Consider the following 14,037-nt stretch of genomic DNA (forward strand, 5'->3'; position numbering starts at 1 on the left):
CTATTTACTACAGCCCGCGTGGGTACTGGAAAGGAGCTAGCGCAGTATATAAGCTAGCTAAAATAGCGCGAGTACCCCCGGAGGAAGCCAAAGCGTGGCTTGAAAAACAAGCCCTGTGGCAGATCTATTTGCCGGCACCACGCTACGTGCCTAGAAGGAGGTTCGGTATTAACATACCTAATAGCGTTCACCAGGCAGACCTACTGTTCCTACCCCACGACAAGAGGTACAAGTATGCCTTAACCGTAGTGGACGTAGCCAGTCGTTACAAGGAAGCCGAACCCTTGACCACGAAAGATTCGGCCCAGGTAGCCAGAGGATTCGAACGCATATACAAACGCAGTCCGCTGACGTGGCCAACAGAGCTGCAAGTTGACCCCGGACGGGAGTTCATGGGTGCCGTGTCACAACTGCTAGCCAAACACGATACAAAGGTCAGGCGTGGCACGGCCGGAGCCCATCGCAGCCAAGCCATAGTTGAGAGATTTAATAGGACTTTGGCTGAGCGCTTGTTCGGCCATCAGTATGCTAGGGAGATGGTCACCCCTGGAAAACGATCGACTGAATGGGTCACGAGGTTACCCAAGGTGGTGTTGGCAATCAACCATGAAGTCACCCGTCTCACCGGTAAGAAACCGGCAGACGCTATCAAACTAAAATCAATAGTTGCAGAGTCGGCCGCTCCATTGCGTGGGAAGGAGAAACAGATACCAGATAGGGCCCTAGTGAGGTATCTATACCAGCCGGGGGAACATGAGGGCGATAGCCGTAAGCGAGTCACCGATCCTATATGGTCAGTCAAAACTTACAACATAGATAAAGTGGATATGAAAGCCGACGAACCTAACTTGTACTACTTGAGGGGTGGGCCGGGTAGGGGGTTTGTAAGAGAAGAATTATTGATCGGACCGTACGGCACAGTGTTACCTCCAACCAATACACGGTAAACTGTTTCATAGACACCCAACCTTTTTGTAGTAGGGGTAATAGTAGCAAGATCTAAGGTCCCAACCAAAGCCTTATTTAGTAAATAAGGCTTTGTAGAGACATTTCTTGAAAGTGGTCCAGAACCCCCATTGTATATACTACTCAACTCGCCAAAACGCACCAAAATCTGTTTTCCTTAATAAATGCAATAAATTGTGAACGAGAAGAAATACATGCGTTGCCTTTGGCACGCACATTCCATGCATCATTTCCAACAAAAGTCGGGGGGTTTCAACGCTCTTGCGACAGTTGACTGGCGGCAACGGGTAGACGTGTGTGAGTGAGCTCTCACTAAGTTTTGGATAACTTTATCCATGGCAACCGATCAGTGAAAATCCGTACTCCCATATGTTTCACTAGTGTCTGTTGTGATTTGTAACTTATCTGCTGGATATACTCTACAACTGAACTTGTTTTCGCCATGACGAGGGGAAAACAACGGACAAATGATTCAAAGACGCCACGCTTGCGGTCGGTAAGTGAAAAAAGGAGACAGACGTCACCTGTAGAACATCAGCCGCCTAAGTCATCAAAACCGATGTTACAGCCGACACTATTCTTTCAGGCCCCACCGGATCACAGCTTTAGTGCGTTGTCACCAACATCGGCAAGTACGCCTAAACAGACAGCAGCTACCGCAAGTCCAGGTAATGACAGAACTATTACACCAAATGCTGATAAAACACCCCTGTTTCTGTCTACCTCAGTGTTCCAAATCATCAATGATGCATCAACAGATGTATTAACATCGAAACTCTCTAGTGCGTTAACGCTGCCTCAGTTACAAGAGAAATTTCAGCAAGCATTTATGAAGATCGCTGCTGATCTCATAACTGAGCATTTTAAATCTGTTGTGCAACCTCTCCAAGCCGAAAAATCTCTGATCTAAAAGGCGAGATCGAACCCCTCAAAGCAGATATTGTACTGCTTAGAAAAGAAGCTACGCAGAAAACGGATGATTTAGAACAGTATAGCAGAAGAAATTCTGTCAGAATTGCAGGGATAACCGAAAACGAGGGAGAAAATACAGACGAACTGGTAACAGAAGTGCTGAAAACTCGGACATCGACAGGAGTCACCGAATCGGCAGGAAACATTCGGAGAAAAGACGAGATATTATAGTCAAGTTTGTGTCCTACTGTGATAAACGACAAGTAATTATCAACAGGTCAAAACTGAGAACAAAATATCCCATTGAAGATCTTATGCAACACAGGAGCAAACTTTTCAAGTGCACAAGAGACTTGATGAAAAGACATAAAAATGAGACGACATGGACACGCGATGGACGAATTTACATCCTAGAACAGCCGGAGGGAGCAACTCATGTGATCTCGTGCGAGGCCGACCTGGTCAAATATAAATAGAACTTAATTGGATCACCCGGATAATATGCGACTGTACTAAATGTATTATCCACTCAGTTGTATATATCCTGTAAGTAGACACATTGTAAATATGTATATGCGAAACTGTTGATCTCCACAATGATGATTTAATGTCTTATGTTCCTTGTTCTATGTGTCATTGGCTGTTGGATAGTTTTTTGTATTGTTATGAATCCCTTGATACTTAAATTCCTCCTCTCTAACTCTATCTCTATCATACTGTTCAAGCTTCTTTCTTCTGCCTTTATCAGATCCATTCTTCAACTATTATCAGCTATCTGTGAAAGTGTACTTATCCGTATTTGTTCTATCTACCCGAAATATGTTGTGATCACACTCAAGTTTAACATTTGCTCTCGACAACACGAAATAACAGTGCAATGTTTGTTTAATCACATAATGTCATATTTTCATCTATTTTCATCTGAGTATATACTACTCTCCCTGTACTTACATGGGTAATGATATTATGCAACATCGTGTGGTGATTGGAGTCTTTAATTGTGTAAACTTTAGAATACAGGTTAGATAGATAGATAGTCCTTTAAGCGCATCTTTCGCTTGACACTGTAACGCTCTTTGTACGTGAAATTGATGTTTGAGATCTTCTGTAACGAATGGAAAGCATGCACGATGTTTCTCACTGTCTGTTGTCTTCAGTCACAGGCTGGTAATGTTAGCGTAATCTTTGTGTTACTATTGTTATTATTGATTGCTAGGGACGTGCAACCCAACACTGTCGGTGACCATTCATTGTCTATTTTCCATCTAAATACTAGAAGTGTACGTAACAAGCTTTCTTATTTGAATTTGAGTGAATTCTTATCAGATCACAACGTTGTTTGTTTCACGGAAACGCACTTGGACGACAAAACTGAAACGCTAATCTAGGAAAACTTCCACTAGCCAGTACGCAAAGACAGAAATATGTTTGGGGGTGGCTTATTAGTTTATGTTAATAAAAGTCTGTTTTTTAAGAGAATTCCAGAACTTGAAAATATCTACGATGAAACAATTTGGATACAGATATATTTACCACAAACTTCGCTGCTACTATGTACAGTATACCGACCAGAGTATAATTCATTGGACTTTTGGGCTCGGTTAGATAATAGCGTTGAAAGCGCTCTTGACATGTCGTCCAAGGTTGTTGTTGGTGGTGATATAAATGAAAATCTCTTATCCGCTAGAAAACTTAACGTAAGTGAACTCTTGGATATGAAAAAATTAAGAAATGTTATATGAGAACCAACTAGAGTAACCAAAACAAGTAGTACATTGCTTGATCATGTCATTGTCAGTGAAGACATTGACGTTGGTGACAGTGGTGTAGTTGAGTTTGATAACAACATAAGTGATCACAGGGGAACGTATGTGAACATAAGTACGCAGTTATGTAACAGCATAACCTATAAGCGAGAAATCTGGTGTTACAATAAGGGTAATTATGAAATGCTCAATTATCTTATAGAAAATACAGAATGGAAGGACTTATATAATGGATGCTCAAATGTTAATGATGCTTGTTCACTGTTTTATAACAAATTTACCCAACATGTCAAATAATGCATTCCTTGAAAAATAGTAACTATTCGTCCAAATGACAAACCATGGTATGACTCTACTTTGAGGAGGGAATCCCGAAAAAGAGACCGATTACGGAGAAAGGCCAAGAAAACAAAAAAAAGAGAGCGATAAAAAAGCTTATAAACACCAGGAAAATAGAGTAAACAACATGAAATGCTATGCGAAAGAAAACTTTTATTCCAATATTAATGGCCTACTATTGGAATTATACTCTGAAAATAAATCTTCATATTGGACATTATTACGTTATATTGTTAAGAACTCGGGCTCTACTACGCATATTCCCCCTTTCAAGCAGAATATTGATGATGAATTTCCAACGCTATTTTCTGATCTGGAAAAAGCTGAAACGCTTCATACATATTTCGAATCAATATGTCGTTTGAATGATAAAGATGTACCATTACCACATTTTCCATCAAGGACCGATATGCAGTTAGAGAAAATAGTAATTTCTGAGAAGGAAATATCTGATGTTATGAAAAGTTTACAGCTAAATAAAGCGTCAGGGCCTGATAGAATAAGTCATAACTTATTAAAGAACACCGTTGATTCCCTGTCTAAACCCCTGTGTTTACTGTTTAACCTATCATTGCAATATAGTGTGTATCCAAACAAATGGAAAAGTGCATATGTCATGCCACTGTATAAGAAAGGTGATCGGTCTATTGTTTCCAATTATAGACCTATTTCTCTTATAAGTTGTATAGGAAAACTGTTTGAAGGAGTGGTATATAAAAACCTGTGTAACTATTTTCATGTTAACAAACTTTCTTACAAGTATCAATCAGGCTTTGAAGCAGGTCACTCAACTGTCCACCAATTAATTGAACTTTACCATCATATTTGTACATCCCTCGGCAGCAAAGAAAAATATTGTATGATATTTTGCGATGTGTCCAAAGCTTTTGATCGTGTGTGGCACAAAGGACTCGTTCGTAAATTAGAGATGTATGGTATCAGAGGCCATCTTTCACAGTGGATATCGAGTTATATATAAGTGATCGCAGTCAACATGTCTTCATAAACGGAGCTATATCCAAGCCCAGGTATTTAACAGCTGGTGTCCCACAGGGATCAGTAGTGGGGCCCCTCTCATCCGTGGTCTATGTTAACGATATTGCTGATCAATTAGATTGTGCAACAAGACTTTTTGCTGACGATACCTTGTTGGAAAATCATCGAAAAGTACTGAAGAAATTGAAACTTCTCTCAATGCCAATTTAAACATATTATATAACTGGAGCAAAAACTGGTTGGTCTCATATAATCCTGGAAAAACCGAAGCAGTGTTGTTCTCCATGATTGATGAAACTGAACAATTGAAATTATTTTTTTTTATTCGAAGCAAATCAATTTGGTAAACAATCATAAACATCTCGGAGTAACATTTGAGGCAAACGGCAAATGGTCTTGTCACACTAATCAAATTATCAAGTCGTGCTCAAAAATGATATCATCTATGCGGAAACTGAAATACTTACTAAACAGGAGTACAGTCGACACTATCTATAAGGTATTTATCAGACCACATATGCTTGTGAATTGTGGGATGGTTGTGCTGTACAACAGAAAGAAAACTTAGAGAAACTTCAGTTAGAAGCTGCCAGAATAGTAACGGGTCTACATAGATATACCTCACGGCAAATTCTGTATTATGAGACAAGATAGGAAAATCTTGACGAGCGAAGAAAAAGAAGAAAACTTTGTCTATTCTAGAAAATTCAAAATAATTTGGCCCCTGTATACTTAAAAGATATTATTCCAGATAGTGTGGGATCAAGATCTAATTATAACCTTAGGGATGCTAACAGTATAATCGTCCCTCCTGCAAGACTAAGACTTTCGTTAACTTTGATTCCTTTTTTCCATCAACTGTTAGAATGTGGAATAATATTCCTGAGACCGAAAGAAATCCACCTTCATTGCAAAGTTTCAAGTCATACCTAAAGTGCGAGCAACCTGTAGCTCAATCATATTACTCGTCTGGAATTAGAAAACTTAATATTATACACACAAAGTTGAGATATATGTCTAGTCAGCTAAAATATGCATCGTTTTAAAATGAGAGATTCTGCCTCTTGGTACTGTGGCAATGCTTGTGAAAATGTTCATCACTTCCTATTGGAGTGTACACTGCATAACATTCAAAGAGAGATATTAATGTTAAATCTAAAAAGTATTGTAAAACAAGATTCTCCAATCACACTGTCATTGATGTTATATGGAAGTCCTGATATGACTACTGAACAGAATGAATACGTTTTTAAATGTGTGCAAACCTACATTCAACCATCAAAACGTTTTGTGTGATTACATAAATTGCATTCCTTCCTCTCTTTCATTGTCCTGCCTCTTCTCTCTTTTCTTTTCTAAGATGTATAAAATTAAAAATGTACGTATGTAAATAGTAGGGTAGGAGCGGGTATTTTAAGTTGGATAACTTGTCCCCAATCCCGTTCACATTCGTGAATAAAATATGTCACAGAGTACCATAGCAAGACTTCGTCATCGCTACCAGCAGCAAGGGTCAGCAGCCCCAGGTCAAGTCGACCCCTCGTGACCACGCCCGCTCAGGACAGGTTTATTCGGCTTCAACATTTACGGAGGTTCACCACAGCATCTTTCACAACATCGGTAGTGCCAAGACTCAATTTTTTATCAAACTGTGAGAAACCGCTTACGCGAGGCTGGTATTCGTTCCAGAAAACCTTTGCAGGGACCTGTCCTTACATGTCAACATCGGCAACAACAAGGATAGTGGTGTCGTCAACATCTCCCATGCATATTGCATCGGTGGAGAACTGTTGTCTTCAGTGATGGGTCACGTTACATGCTGCGACGTCCCGACGGAAGAGCACGTCTATGGGACGACGATACCAAGCAACCATTGATGCTAATGGTGGCCACACAAGATATTGACTGCTCTGCGACCTTGACCTTGGAACACTTGTCATTTGTGACGTACAGTTTCTTGCAGTATTGAACCTTTAATGTTCATTCAGGTTTTCTTCATGACTGCCCTGTATTACTGTACCTTAAGTGTATAACTTGATAACAATGTTCAGCTATGCGCTTCTTTTTTAGAAGTATATTCATTAAAATGTATTGTGCAGACAAGAGCAAGATACAATATAACAATGAAACTGTGTCATATCTAACGGATCACAAATATAATGTCAACTCACCAAAGTCTTGGTTTTCAGTGAGAAATATTTCTACTAAATGTTACACAATGAAGCAGTGTTGAATTTAGGTTGAATGTTGACGAAAAGAGGGGGACAGATGTAGGTAGACTGCATGATGACACAATGCAAGTGTAAGTCCGTGTGTGTGTTGTCACCACAACAACCAACCTTACCAACCAACCAATATATACACAGTCACTGATTCGTGAGCATTCCAGCAAAGCGTCGAAGCTTCGAGTTCAATAAGAGACAAAACACACCAAAGGGAGGCAATTCTAAAGCGCTACCTGAAGGCGTGCCGCTAAAACACTATTGCCAATATGTGTGACCTATAACAACCATCATTCAAACCTCTAAACATTGTGACCCAAGATAACTATAACTTAATCAATAACAATACAAATTAAAGAAAATACACCCTCGCAACAACCTTACCTACCCAATCTAACCCACCTGTTCTTGCACCTGCATCAAATTCCGCTACTGTGTCCTCACACCCAGAGCAGGTTCCAACCTTGACCAGGAAATGAGAAACGGTTGAATGGGGATCAGAAAACTCCTCCCAATGAGCTCCCATGTCCTCAGTCTTGATGATGTAATCTTCATCTTTCACCTCTTCTGAACTAGCTGATGATCTTCCATCAAACACCTGACCAACAGTAGGGGGCGTTGTATCCATTTCTAGGGCACGTGACGTGATGAATGCGGTGAGGCTTACTCTATTGTAGGCCTGCAAAGTGGAGGGAAATACATATATGAAGTGGCCATAAACAGATAAATCATGAAAGACTTGCGTTGGTTTGATATAAATTTATATGCTTCCATGCGACCACGTTTTCTTGTACGACTGATGACAATGCTCTTTGATAAGCCGTTTGGTCGTTTTACCCAATCTCTTAATTCTCATACAGTATTAAGTTCGAAAGTTTTATGACAAAATTACAATCACCTTCACAGTAACATACACACTATGACCATCTTTCATTGTTTGGGAAAGGTCCAGTTCTGTACATAGCCCCTGTACTCCTCGCAATACCAAGATATCCTGGTGCCCTGGTCTACTTCCAACATAAACATCGAAGTGTTTTACTCCACTTTCTTCGTCCACAAACACTCCCTCCCAGCTGGAATAATGCAACACAGCAAAAATCATCACTTTTTGTCATGACATTATTGAATATCCAGAGTAAGAGTGCAGACCGGACTACCAATGATACAGTGGTGTCTGGGAGAAACTTCAAGCCAAAATTGGAAAAGGAGATCTGACGGAACAAATATTTGTGTACAGATTAACTATTTAAACGAGGAACAATCAAAACATATCTTTTGGGTGTGCTTTTTCAATTAAAAACATAAGGAAAAGCGGTTGCTTCTAAAAACTTTATTCGTTACCACACTGGGAGGTCAGGCAATGTGATATATCTTGATGCAACTTGTATGTTCCTTCCCGTGAGATAGGGCGGAGAAGAGTCTGTGACAAAACCTGCTGAAGATATTGCAGTGTGATGGTTGACAAAGTCGGTGGCTGTAAAGATAAAATTCATACTTATAAACATCCTACACATATGAACGCAATGCATATAATTATGTAAAGTGTAATATACTAGTAATTCAGTCTGTTGCAAAAGTGCTACATTTGGATCTTCTCAGTGGCATAACTGATACAATTAGATCAACTGAAACACTTCTTCTGGACCATGTACCTCTAACACTAGCATAGACGACGTGTCCATCTTGTAATCGCAGACCTGAGAACGTGGTATGGTGGACCTGTCCAACATTTGTGAACTCTCTGATGTCATCCTCTCCTGGCATAGAACCTGTCACATTAAGTCATGTGTAAGTTCAACAGTGAAAACAGCAATGTGCATAAATCATAATTAGGAAAAAGAACATCATATAAAGTCCATATTCTTGAGTTCCCTCTCGGAGCAGTTAACATTAAGGCAAATAACATCTGCAAAAATTAAATACTAATCTGTTGTCCAATAAGGTATAAAGTCCATGTTCCTGAGCTCCCTCTCAGAACACTTAACATCAGAAACATAATGCGTGCACAAATTGTGTGTCCTACATGTAAGCTTAAGTGTACAATATTGTCGTACCTAATGCAATATTATAGAAGGCGATGCCGCTCGTATGCGAACTCCGTCCTTCCTCTTCTACGTCAGTAAATCCATACCAGTCAACCCTCACCTCAGACGTGCTGATCTGTGAGCATTTTGAAAGTTCATGGATGATTGATCATTATTTCATTTCTATTTTTAATAAGACACATTCACTTCACAGGAAAAACAGAACATACCAGCTCAGTCTGCAAGGATGCTGCAACGTATGTTAAAGATTCGATCAGCACTTGAGGAGAACGTCAACAGCGGCAACTTGTCCCGAAAAAGCCAACCGTCTCTGTTTGACGGCAATAACACAAATTAGATGTTTAAGAAACTGATTAGATAGTGACTATGTGAATTAAGAACTAATATTTGACATACTTGATATATATTTTCCTTTAGGCCCTGTATGGTGATCGATCCTGGAGATGGTGGAGTGAGGTCAACAGTGATACCGTCACTGCAAGCATTCACTTCTTCTAAGACAGTTGGCCACTTCTCATACGTCACTTCCGTCTCATCAGCATGAATGCAGACGTAGAACCTGTGTCCATGACGAAGCTCTTCTGTCTGGTCAAAATGTACGTTGACAAATTCCCTTCCTTGACACAGAAGAAAATCACAACATAAATACTCCATTCATGAAGGGTTGTCATTTTTCACAATGTACATGTATACACAGCCTAACTTTATGATGATGAGTCTTCATTTACGTAACACGTGGTCATCTTGAAAGGACCTTGAACATGGTGAGATGTTTTATTATGGAAAGTCTGAATTATCAGCAAGGAACTGCATCCAAAATATCAAGAAGTCATGATCACCGACAAATAACCTGTGTTCACAACAATCACCTGTTTCTCCACACTTGATGACATGGGCCAGGGCACAAGGGTCAGAGACAGTCATTAGACTCTCTCGCTTGAAGTGAGATGTGGGGTCCAGCTTGTTACCCGCTACCACCGCCCACTTGTACTTCCTGTGACGTAGACTTGGCCACACAGCTGACAGGATGTTTTTGTAGGGTGTGTAGTCGACATCCACCTTAGGCCAGCGGGCATTTTGTTCTAAGGCGATGTCGTTACCAATGCCTTTTGCAGTCTTTAATCCTGCCAGGGAATTAATAGAATGCGGCTAAACATGTATACAGATTTACATGAAAGACGACAAACTTTAATAGATGAATCTTTGGTGAGATTAGCTTCTAGTAATGTGCAATTGTCATGTCCACTGAGTAAATATTATGATGTCATTTCAGTTGTCTCATGAGTGACGCGTGGCAAAAGCTGCAGCTGCCGATTGTGGCTTTGAATGTTGTCCTCATTTTTATCCCTTCCATATACAAATCGCACGTGCGTGGCGTTATAGCAGCAGAAATGGTGCGATAGCAGTCATTTCCATCTTGGGAGAAACTTGTACAGGTCACATAGCCTCAAAGAGGATTTATTGGAGGAAAATATACTTTTCTTCACCATATATCGAGTCAACGTAGCGTTTTATTATATTACTGTTGCTATTATTTATATGAATATCATATTGTTATTTCAAATAACTAACCAATGGCGTCAATGACGAGAGAAGGCTTCACCAGAGGTGGATCAAATGCAGAGCAGTTTCTGACATCAGCAGACACCATGGTAGAGAGTCCCACTTTGTTGTACCCTCTGACGGCCAGCCGGCGGCATTTGCTGAAATCTAGAGGCCTGGGGAGGCTGATCTTGAATAAAACCTGAACAGTTGCCAACACAAACATGTATGGGATTATAACGAATCGTGTTATGCTGAAATCAAGACTGTGTTATATAAACGGGATCGCCATTTTTAGAAGACCGTTCGTATTCCTCAGGTTACCTGATTTTCCTGATGAGTCAGATTGACTACAGGTGCCCACTCGGTGAGGAGTCCAGAATCGATCAAACTCCACTCATACCTGTCCATCACAGCATACGACTCAGACGTATTAGGTATGTCGCGGTCACGGAAACGAACCATTGCAACCTCAAGCTGTGCAAAGAATAAAGGAAAGGGGAACTTGTGTTTCCATCATACAAAGGACCATGAACAGTAAACCAATTGAAGGCATGATTGCGACTGTAAGTAATGATGTCTCAGTGGAATATTCAGAAGAGCTCATCCATGACATTGTATATTTATCATGCCTTAAATTATAATTCTGGACATTCTCTCATAACATAACTAGATGCCATTGTGCTCACCTGTGACGAGATCTCTGTCTCGGAGTATGTAATGTTGATGCCACCGGCTGCTGGGGGATGGGGAACTACAGTCACACCATGGCTGTGCACGGGTCTGGTGCAGACTCTCACGACACAGAACATGACGGCAACCCTGTAGGTGTGTCCAGGGTCCAGGGAAAGTCCACTTAACAATGCATTGTCAGACACGACGAGATTTCTGCACCCATCAACAGCATGCCACAGATCATCTGATGACAGATTGTATCTTACGCTTCAGTTCTGCATATTTATTAGATTTGGATAACAAGTTTATCAGACAGCTTACTTGCACCGATAAAACCCTCATTGCATCATAGTGCAATTTATCCACGCCTTTCAAAACCAGTTCCCTAAATCAAAAATTCTAATGCTGTTGCGGGTGAGTTAGAGCTAGACTTTATACCTAATAGATGCTGCCTGGGGAAGTAAATGATCAAAGTACAAGTTTGTACAGCAAACATGAGTTGTGGGTTGTGAAAAGGTGATGATAAGATTATATACTTGACCCATGGAATTTTCTTTCAACAGATATCTGGACATCAGTGTAAGAAACGTTGAAACCAGTCAAATCCCAGTAGGCTGCATACATGGATGTGGATAGTTGGTAAATCGGATCAGGAACACACTGATGTCAGAGAGGAAGATATATATTCAAAAAGTTAAAAAAGAACAGGAAATAGTCCGTAATCCGACAACTGCATATTCAATAATTTAGTTACGCTATGTACGATAACTGAATCATCATTGAGTGAGTGAATTCAGTTTTACGTCGCACTAAGCGATATTCTGTTTAGAAGGTGGCGATCTGTAAATAATCGAGACCGGACCAGACAGTCCAGTGATCAACAGCATGAACATCGATCTGCGCAAATGAGAAGCAATGACATGTGTCAACCAAGTAAGCAAGCCTGACCCCGATCCCGTTAGTCGCCTATATTCTAACCAAGATCTCGTGACAGACTTATACAGGAGGAAGTGCGGTATACTTACTGGTGCATCTCGTGTGCTGGTCTTGCTTGTTGTGTGACTATGAATCTCTGCATTGAAAATAGCATCACATCTGTATTCTCACTATTTAAAGCATGTATGTTGCTTTTATACAATAGTTTGGTCCAAATTATGTTGAGATAAATAAACCTTTATACACTATTCCATCTTACCATTTGAACATCTGTATCCATCTCTCACTGTGACTTGGCCACCTACATCTTCATTGTATTTGATGATCCTGACCCCGTCCGATGACTGACTGACTTCTCCAGCAGGTGTCCTTGCCTTTACTGTCACATAGTACACCTGTGATGGAAGTTGGGTAACAACTGAAAGGTTGCTCATTAAAAGAAAGGCACATTAACCCCGACTGAAATTCATAAAAAAAAAAATAGGTCCTCCTGAGTGTGTACGTAAGTCCAATAATTTTCAAAGTCAATCTAAAGTTACCAAGTTTTTTAAAAATAGTATTCTTGCAATATATAATTTTGGCTAACATTCCTTACGATCTCCAGGGGCTGAAGGGATGGTGTGAATCCAACTCGGGTCTAGTTGTTTCACTGCCTTTTGTCGACAGGTTTTTTATAATACACATATACATGAAGTCCATTTCAATGTCAAATATGTTTTTGTCACGATGTGGCTGAAGCATTGTCGATATGGCGTTAAATATTAAGTCACTCTCTCTCTCATTATAATTCTGCAACTAAAAGTGATCCAGTGTTACCTATTAAATACTGAATCCGTTCATCTGTGATATCAGATATCTAATGACAGGTTTGCCCGTGTTCACTTACAGTGTTCACATTAAGTATCAAGTTGTTGAACTTGTGCGACAGAGATTCTTCAACATCTTCATGGGCTCGGACGTCTTGCATTCCAGGAGTTGTCCCGATACAGACGCTATACTTGACCCCAGGCCGGCCATCGTCAAATCCAAACCACTTTGTTTCAAGTGTGGTGGTGGATAACTGGACATCGGAATCCACGAAGTCCTGAAAAGAAACAAATTACGAAAAATATCAAAAGCGGCTACTGAAACGGCTACTGAATGTCTTGATGTTGTTTCCAAATGAAATATATTATGTATTTTCTCACTTTGTGCGAAACATATTCTCCGCCATATAGCTGGAATCGGCATGAAACTAAACAAACTCACTCCCTGAAACATATTCTCTTAAAAAATATAGTCAATTACAAATGAATATTAATATTAACATATGGAAGTCGGATATTTAACCTGTACGACACAGGTTGATTTACCGTGATGTCAAAAAGTTCTTGTTCTTTCTGTGGACAGATATCAAAGACCACACCCAGAGACGGTAGTCTGACGTCATGGACATAGGGGTCCGACACACCAATTGTCCACAGTCCAACAAAGTTGGTCACTTTCACCGATATATAGTATGTGTGTGCATGATGTAGATCCCAGTGGAGATCGCTGGTTGCAACAGCTGTACATGTTGGCGATATACTGACAGTACACCCTCCGCCAGACAGGAGACCAAGGAAAGGGAGAATGTCCGAGCCACCTGGGGAAGAACCT

The 14,037-nt window shown here is 40.3% G+C and overlaps 1 protein-coding gene across 1 annotated transcript in view; it reads right to left on the minus strand.

Moving 5' to 3' along the window:
- Nucleotides 1–14,037, minus strand: part of LOC137293888 (uncharacterized) — a 57,368-nt gene that overhangs the window by 24,812 nt on the left and 18,519 nt on the right. The window contains exons 25-39 of the mRNA XM_067824672.1: nucleotides 13,752–14,035; nucleotides 13,286–13,483; nucleotides 12,659–12,794; nucleotides 12,489–12,535; nucleotides 12,000–12,123; nucleotides 11,466–11,707; nucleotides 11,113–11,265; nucleotides 10,819–10,990; nucleotides 10,116–10,370; nucleotides 9,643–9,863; nucleotides 9,256–9,361; nucleotides 8,854–8,970; nucleotides 8,543–8,675; nucleotides 8,100–8,274; nucleotides 7,604–7,880 (exon numbers count right to left, since the gene is read on the minus strand). Coding sequence (XP_067680773.1) covers nucleotides 7,604–7,880; nucleotides 8,100–8,274; nucleotides 8,543–8,675; nucleotides 8,854–8,970; nucleotides 9,256–9,361; nucleotides 9,643–9,863; nucleotides 10,116–10,370; nucleotides 10,819–10,990; nucleotides 11,113–11,265; nucleotides 11,466–11,707; nucleotides 12,000–12,123; nucleotides 12,489–12,535; nucleotides 12,659–12,794; nucleotides 13,286–13,483; nucleotides 13,752–14,035 — 2,640 coding nt within the window. The remainder of the gene's footprint in view (nucleotides 1–7,603; nucleotides 7,881–8,099; nucleotides 8,275–8,542; nucleotides 8,676–8,853; nucleotides 8,971–9,255; nucleotides 9,362–9,642; nucleotides 9,864–10,115; nucleotides 10,371–10,818; nucleotides 10,991–11,112; nucleotides 11,266–11,465; nucleotides 11,708–11,999; nucleotides 12,124–12,488; nucleotides 12,536–12,658; nucleotides 12,795–13,285; nucleotides 13,484–13,751; nucleotides 14,036–14,037) is intronic.

This window comes from Haliotis asinina, chromosome 8 (genome assembly GCF_037392515.1).
Source record: "Haliotis asinina isolate JCU_RB_2024 chromosome 8, JCU_Hal_asi_v2, whole genome shotgun sequence".
In the NCBI taxonomy this organism is placed as follows: domain Eukaryota; kingdom Metazoa; phylum Mollusca; class Gastropoda; order Lepetellida; family Haliotidae; genus Haliotis; species Haliotis asinina.